General features: G+C 36.5%; 1 protein-coding gene across 3 annotated transcripts in view; it reads left to right on the top strand.

Annotated features, from left to right (window-relative positions):
• LOC133538161 (kalirin-like) overlaps positions 1–26,646 on the top strand; it is a 259,495-nt gene that overhangs the window by 175,262 nt on the left and 57,587 nt on the right. For all 3 annotated transcript variants that reach the window (XM_061879521.1, XM_061879520.1, XM_061879519.1), the window contains exons 39-40: positions 13,392–13,470; positions 18,169–18,336. In XM_061879521.1, coding sequence (XP_061735505.1) covers positions 13,392–13,470; positions 18,169–18,336 — 247 coding nt within the window. The remainder of the gene's footprint in view (positions 1–13,391; positions 13,471–18,168; positions 18,337–26,646) is intronic.

Genomic DNA, 26,646 nt, shown 5'->3' with positions numbered 1-26,646 from the left:
AGTGTTGACATTCACATACTGTAGCGGGTCGTAAAAGTGTGTGTGTGACCGCGTCATGCATGTGTGTGTGTGTGCGTGTGTGTGTGAGAGGGGTAGATTAATGGTTAAACAGGGCGTGTGTGTGTCTCTATGTCTGTGTGTGTGTGTGTGTGTGTGTGTGTGTGTGTGTGTGTGTGTGTGTGTGTGTGTGTGTGTGTGTGTACGCCGGGCAGGACAGGCGGAGAGACAGGAAACAAGCCATTAGCCGGCGTGGCCAGACGATGAAACCCGACTATCCAGTTTATTTTATTTTTTTTACGTCAGGTTTGATTACCGTCGCAATGTTTTTATTTAGTTTTTTTAACGCACCGCATGGAAAAGTATGCGAATGGCTATTTTTATGACTTTTCTGCAGCTGCTGACGTCTTGCACTACAACACTAAAGACTACAACACATACAGTACATGCATATAAAAAGTGCAGATGTACATATATATTTATGTACAATCTGTTTGTTAATTAGTGCTATTTAGTACTATTTAGCTTGCATATATATAAAAATATAACCTTTACATACATAGGTGTACGTGTTGTATTAACGCAGTGGATATATAATTACTATAATTGTATATTAAGAGTATGTGAAAGTTTGACTACTACCTTGTTTACTTCCGTGACGACTTGCTTAAAGTTTTGTAATGAATGAAAAATATCAAGCAGCTAAAATGAGCCAAACATGGATAAGTGTGCAGAGAGTGTTTTTCATTTTTACCCATCATGCTTTGTAGTGGATTTAAATTAGTGTCATTTTTGAGTTGTTTATGTTGTATGGACGTTTTTTTTATGTGTGTTGTTGTGTGATCTTTGTGTTGACATTTTGTGATGGTTTGATTTTATTATTATTTTTTTTGTACCATGACTAGGGAAGGTTGTTTTATTGGGTCATATAAGTGAACACTGCAACATTCTCACAATCAAGGATTATTGACTTTATTTACCAATGTTTTCCACTAGATGGCAACCATCCAACATCAAAAAAATTGTAAAACTATTAAATTGTATGCAATCTACCCGTTCGTAAGATTCCTTGTTAACTTTTATTAATTGATGACGTTTCGCGTTTTTATATATATATATATATATATATATATATATGTGTGTGTGTGTGTGTGTGTGTGTGTGTGTGCGCGTGCGTGCGTGTGTGTAGATAGATGGATAAGTGTGTATATATATTTATATATGTATATATGTGTGTGTATATATGTGTGTGCGTGTGTGTATAGATAGATAAGTGTGTATATATATGTATCTATATACGTGTGTATATATATATGTATGTGTGTGTATAGATAGATAAATAAGTGTGTATATATACAGTATATGTATCTATATACGTGTGTATATATGAATGTATGTATGTATGTGTGTGTGTGTGTGTGTATGTATAGATGGATAGATAGCTGAGTGTATACATATACATATATCTACAAACCCTATTTCCATATGAGTTGGGAAATTGTGTTAGATGTAAATATAAACGGAATACAATGATTTACAAATCGTTTTCAACCCATATTCAGTTGAATATGCTACTGTACAAAGACAACATAATTGATGTTCAAACTGATAATATTTTTTTTTTTGTTGCAAATAATCATTAACTTTAGAATTTGATGCCAGCTACTTGGACAAAAAAGTTGGGAAAGGTGGAAATAAATACTAATAAAATTGTGGAATGCTCATCAAACACTTATATGAAACATCCCACATGTGTGCAGGCTACTTTGGAACAGGTGCCATGGTTGGGTATAAAAGCAGCTTCCATGAAATGCTAAGTAATTCACGAACAAAGATGGGGTGAGGGTCACCACTTTGTAAGCAAATTGTCGAATAGTTTAAGAACAACATTTCTCAAAGAGCTATTGCAAGGAATTTAGGGATTTTACCATCTACAGTCCGTAAAATCATCAAAAAGTTCAGAGAATCTGGCGAAGTCACTGCACGTAAGCGATGATATTACGGACTTTTGATCCCTCAGGCAGTACTGCATAAAAAAAAAAAAGACATCCGTGTGTAAAGGATATCACCACATTGGCTCAGGAACACTTCATAAAACCACTGTCAGTAGCTACATTTGGCCGCTACATCTATAAGTGCAAGTTAAAACTCTACTATGCAAAGCCAAACCCATTCATCAACAATATCCTGAAACACCGCCGGCTTGGCCCGGCCCGAGCTCACCTAAGATGGACTGATCCAAAGTGGAAAGGTGTTTTGTGGTCTGAAGAGTCCACATTTCTAATTATATTTGGAAACAGAGGACGTGGCGTCCTCCAGAACAAAGAGGAAAATAACCATTCGGATTGTTATAGGCGCTAAGTTCAAAAGCCAGCATCTGTGATGGTATGGGGGTGTATTAGTGCCCAAGGCATGGCTAACTTAAACATCTGTGAAGGCACCATTAATGCTAAAAGGTCCATACAGGTTATGGAGCAACATATGTTGTCATCCAAGCAACGTTATCATGGACGCCCCTGCTTATTTCAGCAAGACGAGTGTTACAACAGCGTGGCTTTTAAAAAAAAGAGTGTGAGTACTTTCCTTGCCCGCCTGCAGTCCAGACTTGTCTCCCATGGAAAATGTGTGGCGCATTATGAAGCGTAAAATACGACAGCGGAGACCCCGGACTGTTGAACGACTGAAGCTCTACATAAAACAAGAATGAGAAAGAATTCCACTTTCAAAGCTTCAACAATTATTTTCTTCAGTTCCCAAACGTTTATTGAGTGTTGTTAAAAGAAAAGGTGATGTAACACAATGGTGAACATGCCCTTTCCCAACTACTTTGGGACGTTTTCCAGCCATGAAATTCTGAGTTAATTATTATTTGCAAAAAAAAATAAAGTTTGAGTTAGAACAAATATGTTGTCCTTGTAGCATATTCAACTGAATATGGGTTGAAAATGATTTGCAAATCATTGTATTCTGTTTATATTTACATCTAACACAATTTCCCAACTCATATGGAAACGGGGTTTGTATATACGTGTGTATATATATTTATGTATGTGTATATATATGTACATATATATATAGATTTTTGTGTGTGTGTGTGTGTGTGTGTGTGTGTGTGTGTGTGTGTGTGTGTGTGTGTGCGCGTGTATACACAAGTGTATATCTTTATGTGTGTGTATATATGAATGTATGTATGTGTATATGTATATATATATATATATATATATATATATATATATATATATATATATATATATATGCTTCACGGTAGCAGACGGGTTAGTGCGTCTGCCTCACAATACGAAGGTCCTGCAGTCTTGGGTTCAAATCCAGGCTCGGGATCTTTCTGTGTGGAGTTTGCATGTTCTCCCCGTGAATGCGTGGGTTCCCTCCGGGTACTCCAGCTTCCTCCCACTTCCAAAGACATGCACCTGGGGAAAGGTTGATTGGCAACACTAAATTGGTCCTAGTGTGTGAGTGTGAATGTTGTCTGTCTATATATATATATCCAGCCATTTTCTACCACTTATTCCCTTTTGGGGTTGCGGGGGGCGCTGGCGCCTATCTCAGCTACAATCGGGCGGAAGGCGGGGTACACCCTGGACAAGTCGTCACCTCATCGCAGGGCCAACACAGATAGACAGACAACATTCACACTCACACACTAGGGCCAATTTAGGGGACGGCGTGGCGCAGTGGGAGAGTGGCCGTGCGGAACCCGAGGGGCCCTGGTTCAAATCCCACCTAGTACCAACCTCGTCACGTCCGTTGTGTCCTGAGCAAGACACTTCACCCTTGCTCCTGATGGGTGCTGGTTGGCGCCTTGCATGGCAGCTCCCTCCATCAGTGTGTGAATGTGTGTGTGAATGGGTAAATGTGGAAGTAGTGTCAAAGCGCTTTGAGTACCTTGAAGGTAGGAAAGCGCTATACAAGTACAACCCATTTATTTATTTATTTTTACATATATATATATATATATATATATATATATATATATATATATATATATATATATATATATATATATATATATATATATATATATATCCATTCACCATTCCTCCATTTTCTACTGCTTGTCTCTTTCGGGTTCATGGGGGGTCCTGGAGCTGCATTCGGGTATGTATATATATATATATATATATATATATATATATATATATATACATATATTAGGGCTGGGCAACGATTACAATTTTTAATCGAAGTTAATCGCACTTTTTCTCCGATTAATCGCGATTAACTGCATTGTATACGCAAAGCCCAATAATGAATTCCAAAGTAGTGTGTAGTGCACCTTTATTGGAATATTCTACCACATGAACAAAAGTGCCAAAATTGTTGTGCAAACACAATTTAAATCAGTCCTTGTTAAACAGTAGCAGTTAAATAGCATATTTTATGAAAATCAACTCAAAAAATGTAAATACAAACATTTAAGCTTATTTCCACTGTCAGGGTATTTAAGTTATCCTGTTTGTTATGGAAAATAAATATAATCTGCATACAAATCTCTGAACCACAATCATAACATCCGAACAGGCAATTTCTGAGGTAACAGCAGGAACATTTTTTTTTATCAGGGATCTTATGTTTAAAAAACCTATATTACAGGCAGTGGGCTGTTTTAGGGAATTTTTGATCAAATTATCCGTAGTCGCAATATTAATAATGTTGTGTTTATTATGCGTAGTGCACTTAAAATAATTATGACCATATCTAGGAATTGATATGATGGGAATTTTCCGATTGTTTGCTTGGTGCTTTAATAAACTGAACGCATCATATACCTGGTACTATATTGTGATGTTATGAGCCAGGGAAAAAAAAGAACTACCCTACCCAGCATGCAACAGGAGTGACGAGCATGCGCGGTAGCACGGTATAGGTTGTGTCGCCATGACGGCATCTTGTATGTTGTGATATGCACGCTCTGAAAGCAAACGTTAAGAACTCAACCAACACTCCTCGTCTGCATTATTCCTAAATAGACAGACAACACATATACTCCGCTGCTTCACAGGCCGCTGGATGTAGCCGGCAAAGTATTCCCATGCTAGTTAGCCGGTCTAGCAAGCACGCGTCATTCAGTCCAAAACGGCCCGATCTATCCACATTCAGAATTGTCTGGCGGTCGTAAGTGATCCCGGAGTGACCACGCTGTAAGCCAGCCATGAAATTTGCAGAATTGTCCGGTATTTTTGCCGAATGTTCCATCTTTACCAAGAGCCCCTCGACGCCAAAGCCTGTCCGGGCGCCGCCATCTTTATAAGAAAAGGCGTTAACAAAATAAAAGCATGTAAACAACATATGCAAATGCGCGATAAAATAATTGTCGGCGTTAATAGATTGATGAGTTAACTCGTAATTAACGCATTAATTTGCCACCCCTAATATATATATATATATATATATATATATATATATATATATATATATATATATATATATATATATGTTTTGTGTAAATGTTAATATGTATATATATGTATGTATATTTTATATATATATATATATATAAATAGATATATATACAAATAAATTTTTGCATTAAACATATACATACATATACATATATATTTACATTAATATATAGATACAGTACATACATATATTTGTTTAATGCAAAAATGTATTTTTAGCGCTGAAGTGCTATTTAGTTGAAATACTTTGGTAGCACCGTTTTGATACAGATGTTGCGCTGTATACTAAAATTTTTGCTAAAAGACACAAAAAAACAGAGATGAACCTCGTGGACCTGGTGGTTTTAGCATGTAGGCCGCACAGTCAGGAGATTTGGGTTTGAATCATTGCTTGGAGGATATATAGAAAGAAACTACGACCCACTCCTGCCACAAATAGACTGCAGTTCTGTGGGGGAAAATACTATTTCACACAAAAAAGCCAACATTTGGCTTTGGCCTTCCATTCTTTTGTATTCTATTTTGCTCCACTCCTTTGGCACAAAACGACTATACTGGTGCTCAAAAATATTCTCTTTTGCCAGGAAATGGAGTTAGTCGATTATTTTAGTAATCACGTAATATATATATATATATATATATATATATATATATATATATATATATATACATACACACGGCGTGGCGCAGTGGGAGAGTGGCCGTGCGCAACCCGAGCGTCCCTGGTTCAATTCCCACCTAGTACCAACCTCGTCACGTCCGTTGTGTCCTGAGCAAGACACTTCACCCTTGCTCCTGATGGGTGCTGGTTGGCGCCTTGCATGGCAGCTCCCTCCATCAGTGTGTGAATGTGTGTGTGAATGGGTAAATGTGGAAGTAGTGTCAAAGCGCTTTGAGTACCTTGAAGGTAGAAAAGCGCTATACAAGTACAGCCCTTTATATATATATATATATATATTAGTTTGTTCGATTAATCAAGTAATCAGATAAAACACACCTTATAGCCTCAATGCGTATTTTAAGGAAAAGATTGGAAATAAACAAGACATTTTACACTAGCACACTGCTGTTAGCTTCATGCTAACATTATACTGTTTCCCCATGCTAGGTTAGAAACAATAGCGCAGCTGTTTAAGCTACATTTCAACATTGTACATTATCATTATGCTAGGTTAGCAAGATTAGCATAGCTATGTGAGCTACATACTTACTTACATTGCACTTCTTCATCATGCCAGGTTTGCAACTATAGGGTAGCTACGTGAGCTATAGGCCAACTAAGTTGCATGCTAAGTTAGCAACACTAGCACAGCTACAGTATGTGAGCTGCATGCTAACTTTATAGTTTAACATCATGTTATGTTAGCAACATTGGCATGGCTATGTGAGCTACATGCTAACATTTCATGTTAACACCATGCTAGGTTATTAACACTAGCACAGTTAGGTGAGCTACATGCTAACAATTAATTTTAACATCATGTTAGGTTAGCAACCCTGGGGCAGCTGTATGAACTACATGTTAATATTACACATTTACATTATGCAAGGTTAGTACACAACGCTCACACACTACCGCTCTCATGTACTCGCTTTTGCAGTGGATTTGGTTTGATTAGAATGATATAACTTTGCAAAATAAATCTTATTTTCAGCCAGAAAAGTGCAACATTTGTTTTGCCAAAATGATACCCTTTTAAATTGATGCACAAATCCTACACGTCATTTTGTCACAAAAATTATGGAAAAGTTACATAAAATTATATTTTAAAGGACCTCTTTGCCATAAAAAGTATGAAATCTTCCATGACTATCAAAACTTTGATTTTCTGTGCAAGCTTTTGTTTTGTATTTTCAAGTTATGTTTGGTTACATCTGTGTGTTTTTTTTTCCAAAGCCTCCTTCTTTATTTTCTATTTGTCTTCTTGCTGCAGCCAGTTTGAGTCACGCTGGTTTGATGTTTCACATTTTTCCATCCGTGCAGTTTGAGCGCGGGCGGCGAGAGAGGCTGAGGTTGAGACGCCATGTTTTTTTTTATCTACAATCTTTTTTAATTGGCATTTCTGCTCTCAATGCCCTTTTGAAAATGTCACACATACTCAATGACTTAACATGACGCCCTTTTTGCAAAAATATACTGCAAATGATGGCAATCTATCACCCTACATCAGGGGTGTCCAAACTTTTTCCCCTGAGGGCCACACACGGAAAAATTAAACCATTCGGGGGCCGTTTTGATATTTTTCATTTTCAAACCATAACAAAATACATGGAGTATTTTTTTTTTTTTACCTTTAGGACTCCCTGGGACCATAGAGGGTCTCCGTCATTAACATGGTAAAAATAAGTCAAATTCTTGTTTTCATTTTTTATTTAACGCTTACAGTAAATCTGTATATCAACTTTAGGTTGATATAAAGTTATGAAAAAAAAAAAGGTTTTATGCCTTTTCAGTGCATTTTTACCACTGTGTTACATGGCCTTTCCTTTTAACAACACTCAGTAAATGTTTAGGAACTGAGGAGACCAATTTTTGAAGTGGAATTATTTCTCATTCTTGCTTGATGTACAGCTTAAGTTGTTCAACAGTCCAGGGTCTTTTGTGGTATTTTAGGCTTCATATTGCGCCACACATGTTCAATGGGAGACAGGTCTGGACTATAGGCAGGCCAGTCTAGCACCGGCACCCTTTTACGATGAAGCCATGCTGTTTTTAACGCGTGGCTTGGCATTGTCCTGCTGAAATAGGCAGGGGCGTCCACGGTAACGTTGTTAGCTCATATAAAAGCTCAGATTTCAGCCATACAAATACAAACCCTGTTTCCATATGAGTTAGGAAATTGTGTTAGATGTAAATATAAACGGAATACAATGATTTGCAAATCCTTTTCAACCCAATTTCAATTGAATGCACTACAAAGAGAAGATATTTGATTTTCAATTTCATAAACTTTATTTTTTTTTCAAATAATAATTAACTTAAAATGTCATGGCTGCAACATGTGCCAAAGTAGTTGGGAAAGGGCATGTTCACCACTGTGTTACATCACCTTTTCTTTTAACAACACTCAATAAACGTTTGGGAACTGAGGAAACTAATTGTTGAAGCTTTGAAAGTGGAATTCTTCCCCATTCTTTTTTTATGTGGAGCTTCAGTCGTTCAACAGTCCAGGATCTCCGGTGTCATATTTGACGCATTATAATGCGCCACACATTTTCGATGGGAGACAGGTCTGGACTGCAGGCAGGCCAGGAAAGTACCCGCACTTTTTTTTACAAAGCCACGCTGTTGTAACACGTGCTGAATGTGGCTTGTCATTGTCTTGCTGAAATAAGCAGGGGCATCCATGAAAAAGACGGTGCTTAGATGGCAGCATATGTTGTTCCAAAACCTGTAATGTACCTTTCACCATTAATGGTGCTTTCACAGATGTGGAAGTTACCCATGCCTTGGGCACTAATGCACCCCCATACCATCACAGATGCTGGCTTTTGAACTTTGCGTCGATAACAGTCTGGATGGTTCGCTTCCCGGATCACAAGATATTTCCAAAAACAATTTGAAATGTGGACTCGTCAGACAACAGAACACTTTTCCACTTTGCATCAGTCCGTTTTAGATGATCTCGGGCCCAGAGAAGCCGGCGGCGTTTCTGGATGTTGTTGATAAATGGCTTTCTTTTTGCTTAGTAGAGCTTTAACTTGCACTTACAGATGTAGCGACAAACTGTATTTAGTGACAGTGGTTTTCTGAAGTGTTCCTGAGCCCATGTAGTGATATCCTTTAGAGATTGATGTCGGTTTTTGATACAGTGCCGTATGAGGGGTCGAAGGTCACGGTCATTTAATGTTGGTTTCCGGCCATGCCGCTTACGTGGAGTGATTTAATCAGATTCTCTGAACCTTTTGATGATATTATGGACCGTAAATGTTGAAATTTCCACATTTCTTGCAATCGCACTTTGAGAAACCTTGTCCTTAAACTGTTTGACTATTTGCTCACGCAGTTGTGGACAAAGGGGTGTACCTCACCCCATCCTTTCTTGTGAAGGACTGAGCATTTTTTGGGAAGCTTTTTTTTAATACCCAATCATGGCACCCACCTGTTCCCAATTAGCCTGCACACCTGTGAGATGTTCTAAATAAGTATTTGATGAGCATTCCTCAACTTTATTAGTATTTATTGCCACCTTTCCCAACTTCTTTGTCACGTGTTGCTGGCATCAAATTCTAAAGTTAATGATTATTTGCAACAAAAAAAAAATGCTTATCAGTTTGAACATCAAATATGTTGTCTTTGTAGCATATTCAACTGAATATGGGTTGAAAATTATTTGCAAATCATTGTATCCCGTTTATATTTACATCTAACACAATTTCCCGACTCATATGGAAACAGGGTTTGTACTTTCTATAGTTCAAGACTCAACGGTAATTTAAAAACAGCAGTGCACATCATAATAGCTGTTAGAGTTTTTAACGTTAAAGGTCTAAAATAATGATTTCGAACGCCCGGCGGTCCAGATCTAAAATCTTAATGGGCCGCATGTGACCAGCAGGCCATATTTTGCCCAGGTCTGTTCTAACCCATATGAAGACCTCTGTGATAATAATGATGATAATAAAGTTGACTATAGGCTTAGCTGCGGTCGCTAAGCTAGCTCAACACCCGTTCCCAAAGACTTGCTATGTCAGCAGTAAGTCCACTGAGAGGGACATGTGGAACACATCTGGTCACATGACCCACCCACAGCAGGGGCGTTGGCGTGCTCACAGGGGCTATCCCTGACGTGAGGAGGGGAAAAAAACATGTCAAGCTCGGCGCCGACCAGCGCCAACACATTTGGAAACACCCTCGGGTTTTGTGATGAGGGGCTCCATGGAGGAGGCGTGTGCGTCGGCCTCCGAAGGAAAGGAAGCAAGGAAACGACCCTTGACTTTTTGACGACGTTGCCTTAACGGCCGGAGACTTCCAGGGTGTGGAACTCGCAACCATCTTGTTTCGACGCCGCGGGGAGCACATGACCCCCGCAGGGCGCACGCGTACTTCCTGCTTCCTGCCGTCATGTGACGCGCGTCTGATCAGGCGGGGACCTGACAGAAGAACATTCTAGCTCCACTCTTTAGATACAGTCTAGTCCTGTAAGAAGTATTGGGACACGAGCAGAACGTGAATGTGAAATATTGGCATAAAATAGCAACCCAAAAAAAAATTAACATGTACAGCTGTGGCCGTAGGCAACCTCCCAGTGTAGTTGTCGCAAACTCCACACGATGGCAACAATCTGCATTTAAAGCCAGTATGTATGCGCTATAAAATATTGTGGTGGTGTGAACGTCGTGTGTTGCAGTATTGATGCCGACTCAGCGGGTTTGATCCCCACCACTATTATTCTGTCTTGCACCATGTTCAGTCCCTTCAGGATTTTACAGGCTAATTTTTGATGATTGTTGCGGCCTGAAATGCAGATTTTTTTGGAAAGTTGTGGCAGAAGTGAAAAGATATATAAAACAAATAAATGAAATGTTGTCAAATTACTGTACTATTTTAAATATAACAAATAATAATAATAATAATAATAATGGATTATAAATACAGAAAGAAAAATGCTAACATAACATCTTAACATCATGCTAGGTTAGCAACACTATTATAGTTATACAAGCTACGTGCTAACATAACATTTTAACATCATGCTTGGTTAGCAACACTATTATATTTATACAAGCTGCTTGCTAACATTACATTTTAACATTATGCTAAGTTAGCAACACATTTTAACATTGCGCTAGGTGAGCAAGACTATTATAGATATAAGGGCTACATGCTGACATTACATTTTAACATTATGCTAAGTTAGCAACACTATCATAGGTATGTTACTTTCCAACACAATAATATTATTTTATTTTCTTGCTAGGTTAGTAACACTAGCATAGCTATGTGAGCGACATGCTGATATTACAATGTAGTATCATGCTAGATTAGCAACACTATTATACTTATAAGAGCTTATTGCTAACATATAATTTCAACATCATGCTAGGTTAGCAACACTAGCATAGCTATGTGAGCTAAATGCTGAGATTATACTGTATTTTAACATTATGTTAGGTTAGCAACTTAGCATTAATAATATAGTATAAGAGCTACATGCTAGCATACTATTTTAACATTATGCTACGTTGGTGACACTGGAATAGCTGTGTAAGCCACATGCTAACATAATATTTTAACATCATGCTTGGTTAGTAACAGGTTTGTAGCTATGTGAGCTACATGCTAACATAACATTTTAACATCATGCTTGGTTAGTGACACTAGCATAGCTATGTGAACTACATGTTAACATTTTATTTTACATAATGCTACATCAATACCATTAGCATAGCAATGTGAGGTACATGCTAACATTACATTTTAACATCATGCTAGGTTAGCAACACTGGTGTAGTTATACGAGATACATGCTAACATAATATTGTAACATCATGTGAAGTTAGCAATACTGTTATAGCTATAAAAGCTTCATGCTAACATAACATTTTGACATGTTTGGTTAATAACATTAGCAAGGCTATGTGAGCCACAATGCTAACAACATATTTTAACATAATTTTAGATTGGAAACACTGGCATAGCTATGTGAGCTACATGCAAACATTACATTTTAACAACATGCTAGGTTAGCAACACTAGCATAGCTATGTGAGCTACAAGCTAACATTACATTTTAACATAATTCTAGGTTAGAAACACTGGCATAGCTTTGTGAGCCACATGCTAACCGTGCATTTTAACATCATGCTAGGTTAGCCACATTAGCATGGCTATGTAAAAAGTACAACTTTTACAGTTTTTAGTAAGCGTATTATCAATGGAAGACTTCAGAATAAGTGAAAGCACCTGCGAGGCCGTGTTGTCAGGTGTACAGTAACCTGACTCACTGTTGCTTGGCGACCTCAAGCCCCGACTTACACACACACACACACACATCATTGTATTTCTTACCTTCTTGAGACCTGCGAAAAATGCCTACCTCTTTAGGACCATCCTTTACAGATATATAAATATTTGTATTTACAACATTAATAATATATACATACTCTGCAATTATAAAAAAATAAGCTTTTAGTAAATTTTTAATATTGATTTTTTGGTTTGTAATAGGTTTTTAATTATCATTATTTACTTTAAGTTTTTACAGTATGTGTCTGTATACATATATACTGTGTATATATATATATATTTTTTTTTTTAATTTATTAATTTTGCCCATAGGGGGCGCATTTCAATTTCTTACAAACACTTGTTATTACACATGTTGGCCAGAGGGGAAACAGGTCAAATATTTACACACACTTGTTATTTCATATGTTGACCAGAGGGGGAGCACTTTTAAAACCGACACACAGTCAATTTGAAAAATCCCTCCTTTTTGGGACCAGCCTAATTTTGATAGATTTCCCCACGATGGGTGCAAATGAGATATTCTCTATTAGATGCATTGGTTTTCTGTATTGGGACCATGATTTTAGTCCTAACTTGTTCACCGGTCCTCATATGGACGGTACTTTTCCTTGTTGACAACTCAAGAAGGGAAACACACACACAGACACACACACACACACACACACTTAGAGATATTTGAGAGAGGAGAGCAGGGGATGTTGGGTGTGACCAGAATGCCTTGCGCTCTGGTTAGTGGCGGTGTTTGCTGTCACATGAGCACTGCGCTCCTGTTGTGTAAACGTCGCTAATGGAGTCAAACGCGCACTTTTGAGCCAGCGCTTGGAAACGCACGCAGATGTGGTCACGTGCACGCCGCTGCCACAGAAGGTGGCGCTGTGCATGCAAGCTGGTATTGAGGAAAAGATAACTGTTTATGATTGTGGAGAAGAATAAATAATATATATTATCGTAAACAATCCCAATGTCATCCAAGTGCTAACACCTTTTTGTCATCCTTGCAGCTCTCTGGTGGCTGCGAGTTGACTGTGGTGCTACAGGACTTCACGGCAGGATGCAGCAGCGAGATGTCAGTCAGCACTGGTGAGGGTCTCCCTTTGAAAGAAGAGTCCACAATAGTGCAAAAGTACTTTTAGTTAGCACTACCGTGTGTGTCTCTAAGAAGTACTGTTGTGTACTTCATACTCTTTTCAAATAAACACTCTTAAGTGTGCACTTGTCCAACATAATAGATGTCATGTATCACATGCAACAATGTAACATTAAGGAGTGGGACAGGAGGACAAACAATGTAAGCAACACGAGCGTAGCTATGTGAGCTATGTGCTAACATTACATTTTGACAGAATGCTATGTTAGCAACACTATCATAGCTTTGTGAGCTATGTGCTAAATTTACATTTTGTGTGCCCGATTGTAGCTGAGATAGGCACCAGCACCCCCGTGACCCCAAAGGGTATAAGCGGTAGAAAATGGATGGATGGATGGACCTCATGCTATGTTAGCAACACTAGCGTAGCTATGTGAGCTATGTGCTAAGATTACATTTTAACATAATGCTATGTTAGCAACACTAAGGTAGCTATGTGAGCTATGTGCTAACATTACATTTTGACATCATGCTATGTTAGCAACACTAGCATGGCTATGTGAGCCATGTGTTAACATTACATTTTGGCTTGATGTTAGGTTAGCAACACTATCATATCTATGTGAGCTATGTGCGCACATTACATTTTGACATAATGCTAGGTTAGGTTAGCAACACTAGCATAGCTATGTGTTAACATTACATTTTGACATGCTATGTTAGCAACAGTAGCATAGCTATGTGAGCTATGTGCTAACATTACATTTTGATCATGCTAGGTTTGCAACACTAGCATATGTATGCGAGCTATGTGCTAACATTACTTTTTGACTTAATGGTAGATAGCAACATTAGCTTAGCTATGTGAGCTATGTACTAACATTACATTTTGACATCATAGTAGATTAGCAACATCAGCATAGAGCTATGTGCTAACATTACATTTTGAATCATGTTAGGTTTGCAACACTAGCATATGTATGTGAGCTATGTGCCAACGTTAATTTTTGACATTATGGTAGATTAGCAACATTAGCATAGCTATGTGAGCTATGTGCTAGCATTACATTTTGAATCATGCTAGGTTAGCAACACTGGCATAGCTATGTGAGCTGTGTACTAACATTACATTTTGATATCATTGATTAGCAACATTAGCATAGACCTATGTGCTAACATTACATTTTGACATCATGCTAGGTAGGGTTGAATGGTATACCGGTATTAGTATAGTACCGCGATATTAATGAATAATATTTGGTACTATACGGCCTCTAAAAAGTACTGGCCCCCCGTCGTCCTCACGTCATGACATTGCTGGTTTTACGAGCAGAAAAGCAATGTTTGGTAGCGCACACACACGGAGTACTTACAAGCGGACACAGTGTGTAGACAGAAAAGGAAGAACAGACACATTTTGGCATAAAAACTAAAGATAAAGGTGAAGTTATAACACTGAAACGCCCTCAGGAAGAGGCGCTTTAAGACATGGCTGGCTAGTTAGCAGCCAAAGTCCTGCCGCCTTATCTGCTAAAAACACTATTTTAACACATAGTGTTTTAGTTACTTCTAAATCACTAATTCTGGTCTCCATGGCAACAAATAAAGTAAGTCTCTTACAAGTATCATCCCTGCAGGTCGAGGAATAGCTAAACATGCTTCACTTCACACCGTATCTCACCGGCGTCACAATGTAAACAAACGCCATTTGTGGATCTACACCTGACATCCACTGTAATGATACCAAGTACAGGAACATATTTAGTCGATACTACTATGATTACATCAATATTTTTTTGCATCATAAAATATTTTTTTCATTTTTTAAAAATGTATATAATGTTCATAAACTAAGGAAATACGTCCCTGGACACATGAGGACTTTGAATATGACCAATGTACAATCCTGTAACTACTTGGTATCGGATCGATACCTAAATGTGTGGCATCATCCAAAACTAATGTAAAGTATCCAAACAACGGAAGAATAAGTGATTATTACATCTTAACAAAAGTGTAGATAGAACATGTTAAAAGAGAAAGTAAGCAGATGTTAACAGTAAATGAAGAAGTAGATTCATAATTAATTTTTACAGTTCGTCCTTCTTAATGTTGACAAAATAATACAATGATAAATGACTCAATATGTTACTGCATACGTGAGCAGACTAATTAGGATCCTTCGTTTGTGTACTTACTACTAAAAGACTTCACAAAAAGTCTTGTATTTTCACTATTTTATTTAAGGAATAAACTGCAATAAGAAACATATGATAAAGGTACCCTAAGATGTTCTGTTAAAATAAAGCCAATAATGCCATTTTTTGTGGTCCCCTTTATTTAGAAAATTATTGGAAAGTACAGAAATGTATCACAATACATTTTGGTACCGGTACCAAAATATTGTTATTGTCACAGCTCTAATGCTGGGTTAGCAACACTGGCATAGCTATGTGAGCTATGTGCTAACATTATATTTTGACATCATGCTATGTTAGCAACACTAGCATAGCTCTGTGGTTTACATGCTAACATTACATTATAACATTATGCTAGTTTATCCACACTGCCCTAACTATGTGAGCTACATACCAACATTACACTTTATTACTCACTGATTTGTTGTGTTACAAAATGAGAATCAGAGGTAGACAAATGTGTTTGATATTGCTTTGAAGTAGAAGAAGGGTAGAATTAGATAAGCTCTCCTTTGTATTACTTCTTTTCGAACATGTTGTAAAGAGGAAGTGAAAAGATTTAAAATATGTAACTGATTAATTGATTGAAAGTTTTATTACTAGATTGCACAGTTCAGTACATATTCCGTGCAATTGACCACTAAATGGTAACACCCAAATACATTTTTCAACTTGTTTTAGTTGGGGTCCATGTTAATCAATTCATGTCTGTCTGCATGTTTGAAATGAACTAACCAACATTAGCATAATGCTATGTCAGCAACACTAGCATAGAGCTACATGCTAACATTACACTATAACGTCATACTATGTCAGCAACACTGGTGTAGCTATCGGAGTTAAATGTTAACATTACACTTTAACATCATGCTATGTTAGCAACATTAGCATAACCATGTGAGTTACATGCTAACATTACACTTTAACATCATGCCATGTTAGCAACATTAGCATAGCCATGTGAGTTACATGCTAACATTACACTTTAACATCATGTTATGTTAGCAACATTAGCATAGCCATGTGAATTACATGCTAACATTACACTTTAACATCATGCTGTTAGCAACATTAGCATAGCCATGTGAGTTACATGCTAACATCACACTTTAACATCATGCTATGTTAGCAACATTAGCATAGCCATGTGAGTTACAGTACATGCTAACATTACATTTCAACATCATGCTTGGTTAGCAACATTACGATAGCTATGTGAACCAAATGCTTACATTATATTTTAGTACAGTGGTTCTTAACCTGGGTTCGATTGAACCCTAGGGGTTCGGTGAGTCGGGGTCTGGGGTTCGGCAGAGTCTCCGCCACGGAGGTAAAGACACATCCGACTTATCGTGTAAATAAAAACTTCTCCCTGTCAGCGTATTATGGATACCCCCAAACAATCTTCCCTCTAATTTTCCATCTGATTTGCAGGTTTTTTGATTGATTGATTGAAACTTTTACTAGCAGATTACAAAGTAAGAGAATACATTATATGAAACAATAAAGTTTACACAGTTCAGTACATATTCCCTACAATTGACCACTAAATGGTAACACCCAAATAAGTGTTTCAACTTGTTTAAGTCGGGGTCCAAATGAATCAATTCATGGTAATGTATGTAAGGATAGGATAGGATAGGTCTTTATTGTCACTGCATAAATTCAACAAAAATTTGTTTTCAGCACAAACCTGTTCAAGATTAGACAAACAAACAGTGTAAAGGGTTACAGAACAAGAACGCTGATGGGTCGCCATAAGGCGCCCCGTAAAAGATGGGAAAAAGGTAAACGCTGGGGTAGGATGAGTAAAAAAATACAATCTAGACTGGGCTCCTAAGGTGGCCCAGTCTGGAGTGGGAAAAAACCTCCATAGCAAAGCACATATACATATTACAACATACATTTCGAGATGTATAGCAACAGAGGGAAGGTAGGTGTGTAAGGTGTGTAATTTGTTGTGAGTTCATGCACTGTGTTGTTTTTGTTCTTTAAACAAGGTGATGTTCATGTGCGGTTCATTTTGTGCACAAGTAAAAAAAACATGACTTTTTCTTGAATTTGAAAATTTTTTTTTTTAAATCTTTCACTAAAGTATTGTTCGATGAATGCGCACATGAAACTGGTGGGGTTTGGTACCTCCAACAAGGTTAAGAACCATTGCTTTAGTATCATGTTAGGTCAACAAAACTGGCATAGCTATGTGAGCTACATGCTAAAATTACACTTTAACATCGTGCTAGGTTTGCAATAATGGCACATCTATGTGAGTTACATGCTAACACCATGCTAGTTTAGCTAAAGTAGCATAGCTATGCTAGCTAAATGCTAATATTACACTTTGACATCATGCTAAGTTAGCAACGCTAGCAAAGCTATGTGAGCTACATGCTAACATTACACTTTAAACATCATGCTAGGTTAGCATATTTACTGAAATAAAACAAAACAACACATTTGTCGGACAAATGATTAAAGTGCTGACTATCCCAGGTCAAACGGTGGAGTTGCTGGAGAGGCCCAGCGAGCGACCGGGCTGGTGTTTGGTGCGCACCACCGAGCGCAGCCCCCAGCAGGAGGGTCTGGTGCCCAGCTCGGCACTCTGTGTATCCCACTCTCGTTCCAGCGTGGACATGGACTGCTTCTTTAGCTCCGGGAAAGGTAGGAAGGATTTCTTCGTCACCATCATTACATCATGAGGTCATATCCATGTAAAGTAATTCTTAGAAATACATGTGTGTGGTTGGTCTGTTTAACACAATGTTTGAGTGTTTTGTTCATAATGGTGTTCATACTTGTGTTCATATTGGTATTCATTGTGGTGTTCATATTGGTATTCATTGTGGTGTTCATATTGGTGCTCATATTGGTGTTAACATTGGGGTTAATATTGGTGTTCACATTGGTGCTCATATTGGTGTTAATATTGGTCTTCATATTGGTGCTTATACTGGTGTTAACATTGGGGTTAATATTGGTGTTCACATTGGGGTTAATATTGGTGTTCATGTTGGTGTTAACATTGGTGTTCATACTTGTGTTCATATTGGTGTTCATAATAGTGTTAACATTGGGGTTCATACTTGTGTTGAAATTGTTGGTAATATTGGTGTTAACATTGGGGTTCATATTGGTATTCATACTTGTGTTCATATTGGTGTTCATAATAGTATTAATATTGGTGTTCATACTTGTGTTGAAATTGTTGGTAATATTGGTGTTAACATTGGGGTTCATATTGGTATTCATGCTTGTGTTCATATTGGTGTTCATACTTGTGTTCTTGTTGGTGTTCATACTTGTGTTCATACTTGTGTTCATGTTGGTGTTCATATTGGTGTTAAAATTGGGGTTAAAATTCGGGTTAATATTGGTTTGCATATTGGTTTTCATATTGGTGTTCATATTGGTCTTTATATTGGTGTTCATATTGGTGTTCATATTGGTCTTTATATTGGTGTTCATATTGGTGGTCATATATATGTTCATAGTAGTTTTCATACTTGAGTTCATACTTGTGTTCATATTGGTGTTCATATTGGTATTCATTGTGGTGTTCATATTGGTGTTCATATCGGTGTTATCATTGGGGTTAATATTGGTGTTCATATTGGTGCTCATATTGGTGTTAACATTGGGGTTAATATTGGTGTTCACATTGGGGTTAATATTGGTATTCATACTTGTGTTCATGTTGGTGATAACATTGGTGTTCATACTTGTGTTCATAATAGTGTTAATGTTGGTGTTCATACTTGTGTTGAAATTGTTGGTAATATTGGTGTTAACATTGGGGTTCATATTGGTCTTCATATTGGTATTCATACTTGTGTTCATACTTGTGTTCATACTTGTGTTCATGTTGGTGTTCATATTGGTGTTCATACTTGTGTTCATGTTGGTGTTCATGTTGGTGTTCATATTGGTGTTAAAATTGGGGTTAAAATTTGGGTTAATATTGGTTTTTATATTGGTTGTCATATTGGTGTTCATGTTGGTGTTCATATTGGTCTTTATATTGGTGTTCATATTGGTGGTCATATACATGTTCATATTGGTTTTCATACTTGAGTTCATACTTGTGTTCATACTTGTGTTCATATTGGTGTTCACACTTGTGTTCATAATGGTATTCATTGTGGTGTCCATACATGTGTTCATATTGGTGTACATATTTTTGGTAATATTAGTGTTAATATTGGTGTTCATATTGTTGGTAATATTAGTGTTAATATTGGTGTTCATATGGGTGTTCATATACATGTTCATATTGGTGTTCATGTTTGAGTTCATATTGGTGTTTGTTCATATTGGTGTTCATAATAGTGTTAATATTTGTGTTAATATTGGTGTTCATATTTGAGTTCATATTGGTGTTTGTTCATATTGGTGTTCATAATAGTGTTAATATTTGTGTTAATATTGGTGTTCATACTTGTGTTCAATTTGTTGGTAATTTGGTGTTCATATTGGTGTTAACATTGGGGTTAATATTTGTGTTCATGTTGGTGTTCGTATTGGTCTTAATATTGTTGTTCATATTGGTGTTCATATTGGTGTTCATGTTGGTGTTCATATTGGTCTTAATATTGGTGTTCATACTGGTCTTAATATTGGTGTTCTTGTGTTCATATTTGTTCCAGCTGACAATCCTGTTCATAAGTCAACATTAGCTCCATGTTGTCATACTTTTCTTATTTGCTATTCAAATGGGGTAAACATTCAAAATAAATATGACGTTCGACAAGATTACAACATTTAAGCGAAAGTATTGGGACTGCTTGTGCGGTCTGGGGTCACTGATTTTTAGACAATAGCTTCACGGTGGAAGAGGGGTTAGTGCGTCTGTCTCACAATACGAAGGTCCTGAGTAGTCCTGGGTTCAATCCCGGGCTCGGGATCTTTCTGTGTGGAGTTTGCATGTTCTCCCCGTGAATGCGTGGGTTCCCTCCGGGTACTCCGGATTCCTCCCACCTCCAAAGACATGCACCTGGGGATACGTTGATTGGCAACACTAAATTGGCCCTACTGAGTGAATGTGAGTGTGATTGTTGTCCCTCTATCTGTGTTGGCCCTGCGATGAGGTGGCGACTTGTCCAGGGTGTACTACGCCTTCCGCCCAATTGTGGCTGAGATAGGCACCATCGCCCCCCGCGACCCCAAAAGGGAATAAGCGGTAGAAAAAGGATGGATGAATGGCCTTGAATAAGCAGAAGAAAATAGATGGATGGATAGCAAAATATTGTATTGCTATCTTGGGATTTTTTCCAATCTTTGATAGCTTTAAAAACTACTGCATTTATTGGCATTTTCATGGACAGATATGTTACTTTTGTAGCAAAATTTGCAATTTGTACTTCCTAGTTTATTCTATCAGGGACAAACTACCACTTTTTGAAGAAATATATGATATTTCTATTACAATATACCTCTTTGTTGTCAACTATTGCACTGTTATTGACAAATATTGTACTTTTGTAGCAAAATATGTATTTTTTACAGCCTAATTTAATCTTTTAGTCACAAGCAACCACATTTTTTATTAAATATATGATATTCCTGCCACAATATAACTCTTTGTTTTCAACTATTGCATTTTTATTGACAAATATTGTACTTTTGTAGCAAAATATGTATTTTTTACAGCCTAATTTAATCTTTTAGTCACAAGCTACCACATTTTTGATTAAATATATGATATTCCTGCCACAATATAACTCTTTGTTGTCAACTATTACATTTTTATGAGCAAATATTGCACTTTTTTTGCAAACATACACATTTTTCATCATCTTTTCATATTTCAGGGACAGACCACAACATTTTTGAACAAATACATCATATTTCTGCCACAATATACATTTTGTTGTCAACTACTGGAACAAATATTGCACTTTTGTAGCAAATTTTTACATCCTAATTCAACCTTTTAGGGACCAACAACCACTTTTTTTCCCCTAAGAAATATAACATTTTTCTTCCAGAATATTACTTTTGTTGTCAACTATTGCATTTTTATAGACAGATATTCTTGTTTTGTGACAAAATCTGCCGTTTTTACACCCTAATTTCATCTTTTAAGAAAACAAACTACCACTTTTTTGATTAAACATATAAAATGTACGCCACAATATAACTCTTCGTTGTCAACTATTGTAATTTTGAGACCAAATATTGCACTTTGTTGCAAACATGCAATTTCTAAAAACCTAATTTTATATTTCAGGGACAGACTATTGCATTCTTGACCAAATATTTATTTTTTCTGCCACAATATAACTTTAGTTGAAAATGTTTGCATTTTTATGGACAGACATTCTACTTTTGGGGCAAAATATGCAATTTCTGTATTCTTTTAGGGGAAAACTACCACTTAAAAAAAAATATATATATGTCATATTATAGCTACAATATAATATTTTTGACATCTTTTGAACATTGTATTGACACATATTCTACTTTTGTAGCAAAACATGTATTTGTTACATCCCAATGTAATCTTTTAGGCACAAACTACCACTTTATAGATGAAATGTATGATATTTCTGCCACCATATAACTCTATGGTGTCAACTATTGCAATTTTTAAATTAAATATTGCACTTTTGGAGCAACACATGCAATTTTTTGCATCCTTATTTAACCTTTTAGGAACAAAGTACCACTTGTTTTGATGACATATATGATATTCCTGCCATAATATAACTCTTTGTGCTCAACTGTTGCAATTTTAAGATCAAATATTTGTGTAGCAAAAATATGCATTTTTTACAGCCTAATTCAACCTTTTGAGGACAAACTAGCAATTTTTTCTAAGAACTGTATCATATTTTAGCCACAATATAACTTTTGTTTTTATTTGTTTTTTTATTTTGTGGCAAATATTGCACATTTGCTGCAAACATGCATTTTTTCTGAGCCTATTTTTGGATTTTAGAGACATTTTTAACACATATAATTCTGGCACAATATAACTTTTGTTGTTAACTATTTTATTTGTATGCACATATGTTTTACCTTTGTAACAAAATATGTAATTTTACATCCTAATTTAACCTTTTAGGCACAAACTGTCACTTTTTTGAACGATATATGACTTCCAGGTCATCTTTGCTATACTGACCCCTGTTGTTGGGTTGGGCACATTACAACAGGAAATGGTCTCTTTCTATGTCCATCCATCCATTTTTTACCGCTTATTTCCTTTGGGGTCGCGGGGTAATTATTATATTGCATCAGTATATTTAAACACTTTTAAAAGCTCCTTTAAAATAAATCACGTGTTCTTCCAGACCTTCTTGATAAGTATTTATTTTTTAATAATGTGTAAAAAGATCTCCAGGTGTGCTTTATAGCCCAGAGTGAGGGCATACTGATCACACATGATGATGCATCTGTGAAGTCAAACTATTTTAATAACACACTCCTTTAAAACAACAAATACCAACCTTGATTAACTTTCAGGAGTTTACTGATACACGATGTAGTGTGTGAGTGTGTGTGTGTGTGTGTGTGTGAGTGTGTGTGTGTGTGTGTGTGTGTGTGTGTGTGTGTGTGTGTGTGTGTGTGTGTGTGTGTGTGTGTGTGTGTGCGTGTGCGTGTGTCTGTTTAAAAGGCCGTGACAGGTCAAGTCAAGTGGATTTCAACCTTTATGAGGCATTTTTAATTGACTTTTAGAGACATTTTCACCACTTTCAGCACTTTTTGAAGATAATGTGATTGAGACACAGAAGTAGCACTTAGAAAAGGAAAAGGAAAAGTATTAAAAAATACATTTTGAGGTTAACAAAAACGTGTAAAATAATATTTCATCTAAAATGTGTGATACGTGTTGACACTATTGCAATCTGCAACAATAGAAAGCTAAAATGCCAACATATTCAGTTTTTATTTTTAATTTTTAATTTTATATTTTGTTTGTGTTTAAATACATTTGTTGTAGTTAATAAAAATTTAAATATATATAAAAATAACAGATGTGGAGATCACTATAATCATGACATGAGTTAGTTTTTTGTTTGATAAATTGTTATAATTTAATGTAACTTTATTTAAAAAAAATTATAATTAGCTCACTAAAAAAAATGTTTTATCAAGTATTTTTTAATTTTAAAAATGATTATAATTTAACAACTACCTGTAAATGTCTCTTATTTATTGTATTTTTAATTTAAAAATTACAGAAATATTGATCACTCAAATCATGACATGGAATATTTTTATTAAATAAGTTATTCTTGTTAGTGTAATTGTTCTCATTCAAAATTAAATACAACAATAAAGGCAATGTAGATCACCAAAAATATTTATTGAAAGTCGTTTTTAATTTTGAAAATAAAATATAAAAATAACAGAAATGTTAATTATTGTTATTTTTTGTACTTCAAATACTATTTTATTAAATATAACTTGTTATTTATAAAATAACAACAGAAATGTAGATCACTAAAATATTTATTTATTGAAAGTATTTTTTTTTTAAAAGCAATTAGAACAGAAATGTTAATTATTGTTATTGTTTGCAGTTCAAATGATCTCTTTCTATTCAATGTAACTTGCTATTTATAAAACATCTACAATAATGAAAATCTAAAGCACAAAAAAGTTTTAATTGAAAAGAGATGTTAAATTTGAAAATAAAATACAAGAATAACAGAAATATGCATCACTAAAATTCCTGACATGTTACTTTTTCCTAAAATAAATAGTTTTCAGTCAAATTATTTTTCAAACTGGAAAAAAAAAATGCAATGTAGCGTATTGAGTAATTAATAAATGTATACTTATATACAATTGTATTGACAGTGAAAATAGTAGGTTGTATTAATTCATGTTAAAAAAAAGTTGTTATATATAATTTAAGTCAGTTTTGCACAGTCATATTTATTCAGTGAAAAAGGATTCTTTGAAATAATCTGAACTGGAACAAAAACAACAATCCTAAACCTGTCTAAAATGTTAACAAAAATACGACAATTACCCCTGCGATGCGCATGAAAAAAGAAATTGTGCTAACTGAGAGTACACATTCAAATCAAAGTGAGTCAGAAAAAATACTTTTTAAGAAGCGCTTTTGTGGTACACTTTCAAACACAACGCAAAACTGCTGCAGGTGTTTAATGAATGCGGAAGAGTGCACCGAAACCACATGTCGTTTGTAAGCCCCGCCCCCTCCTCTCTTCCAACCCATCCCCCTGGCGTGTCTTCTCAGTCAAGCACACACACTCTCGCACAACCACTACCTTGCTGCACATATACGAGTGATGGCGTGTGTCGGCGCGTGGGGGTGTGTGTTTGTGTTTGACGCAGGTGTCTGGATGTAGCCCCTGTGTGTGTGTGCGTGTGAGAGTGTGTGTTTGTGGGGGGGGGAATGAAGCAAAGCTGGCGTTGCTGTGCAGGGATCCTCGACTGCTGCTGCTGTTTTTGTACAGGTGGGCCTCAAAACAACGTGTGTGTTGTCCTTGGGAGGATATTTGAGCTGAAAGAAATATCAAAATGACCTTTGACTCTGTTACAGTAGCATCTCAGTGTGTTCTTAATACCATGAAGCAAACAAATTGTTGCTTTAATTTACTCTTTAATAAATCTAACTAATTACTGTACTTTGGAAAGTAATTATTGTGTTACTTTCAAAAAAAGAAACTGGCATAATGCAATTTAGGATGTTTCATGAGAGCAGAGTGTGTTTGCGCCTTTAAAAGGCGCCTCCTGAGTAGCGCTAGCGTAGCTGTGGTTGTTAGCTCAGACTAGCGGTTTGCGGTCAGATCTGTTTAATCTTTAGTAAAGACATTGAATGTGCTCCGATTGCTGTAGTCTCCTTGTCCACAAAAGGTGGTATTGTAGGATTACAAGCTTGTTACTTCAATCATTGACTTGTTGTCCGTTCTTCCCTCATAGTAGCGGTAGTAGTTGGAGCGTGTATGTGGATTGTTTGCTGTGTGATGTTGCCTCCTCTTATATGTGACATCAAATTAATTTTCGTGTGATGCTGCTTTCATTAGCAAAACGTTGCTTCCTGCATTGAATCTGAAGCGGTCTTGGTGAAATAAAACCACATCAAAAAGAGCGTGCTATGTCACATCGCTAACGGCGTTTGTAACATACATAAAAGTAATGAATTAGATTATTCAATACCAGTGAAAGTAATGTTAGATTTCCGTTATTATATAACGCTGTTGTTCGGAACACTGCATTTAGGGATACATAATAATAATAATAATAATAATACCACAGAATTATATCGCACTTTTCTAGACACTCAAAGCGCTCATAGAGAGGTGGGACTCAACATTCATTCACACCTGGTGGTGGTAAGCTGCATCAGTAGCCACAGCTGCCCTGGGGTAGACTGACGGAAGCGTGGCTGCCAGTTTGCGCCTACGGCCCCTCCGACCACCACCTATCATTCATTCACCAGTGTGAGCGACACCGGGGGCAAAGGGTGAGGTGTCCTCCCCAAGGACACAACGGCAGCGATTTTTGGATGTCAATAGGTGGGAAGCGAACCTGCAACCCTCAGGTTTCTGGCCGGCCGCTCTACCCACTATGCCATGCCGCCCTATGGGGAGAAATGCTAACGTTAGCTTTGGAGGCTACACAGTAAAAGAAAAACTTAGTCGGCAGAATTCTACCATACAATTTATGGTGCTTTTTCTGATTCCTGGGCTGACAATTCAATTCAGAATAGATACTGGATTCAACACGACTCTGAATTCAAACTTATTCTTGTAATGTATCATTTGGTATAAATACAATTCAACTTTTTAAAGCCATTTGCAAGTATATATATATATATATATATATATATATATATATGTCTTGATTGTGTGTGTGTGTGTATATATGTATACATATGTGTGTATATATATATATATGTGTATATATATGTGTGTATATATGTATGTGTGTATATATGTATATATATATGTGTATATATGCATATATATATGTGTGTGTATAGGGCTTCACGGT

The sequence above is a fragment of the Nerophis ophidion genome, linkage group LG19 (genome assembly GCF_033978795.1).
Source record: "Nerophis ophidion isolate RoL-2023_Sa linkage group LG19, RoL_Noph_v1.0, whole genome shotgun sequence".
NCBI classification, from domain to species: domain Eukaryota; kingdom Metazoa; phylum Chordata; class Actinopteri; order Syngnathiformes; family Syngnathidae; genus Nerophis; species Nerophis ophidion.
Note: the sequence above shows the minus strand (reverse complement) of the source record. Positions and strands in the feature narration are given on the sequence as shown.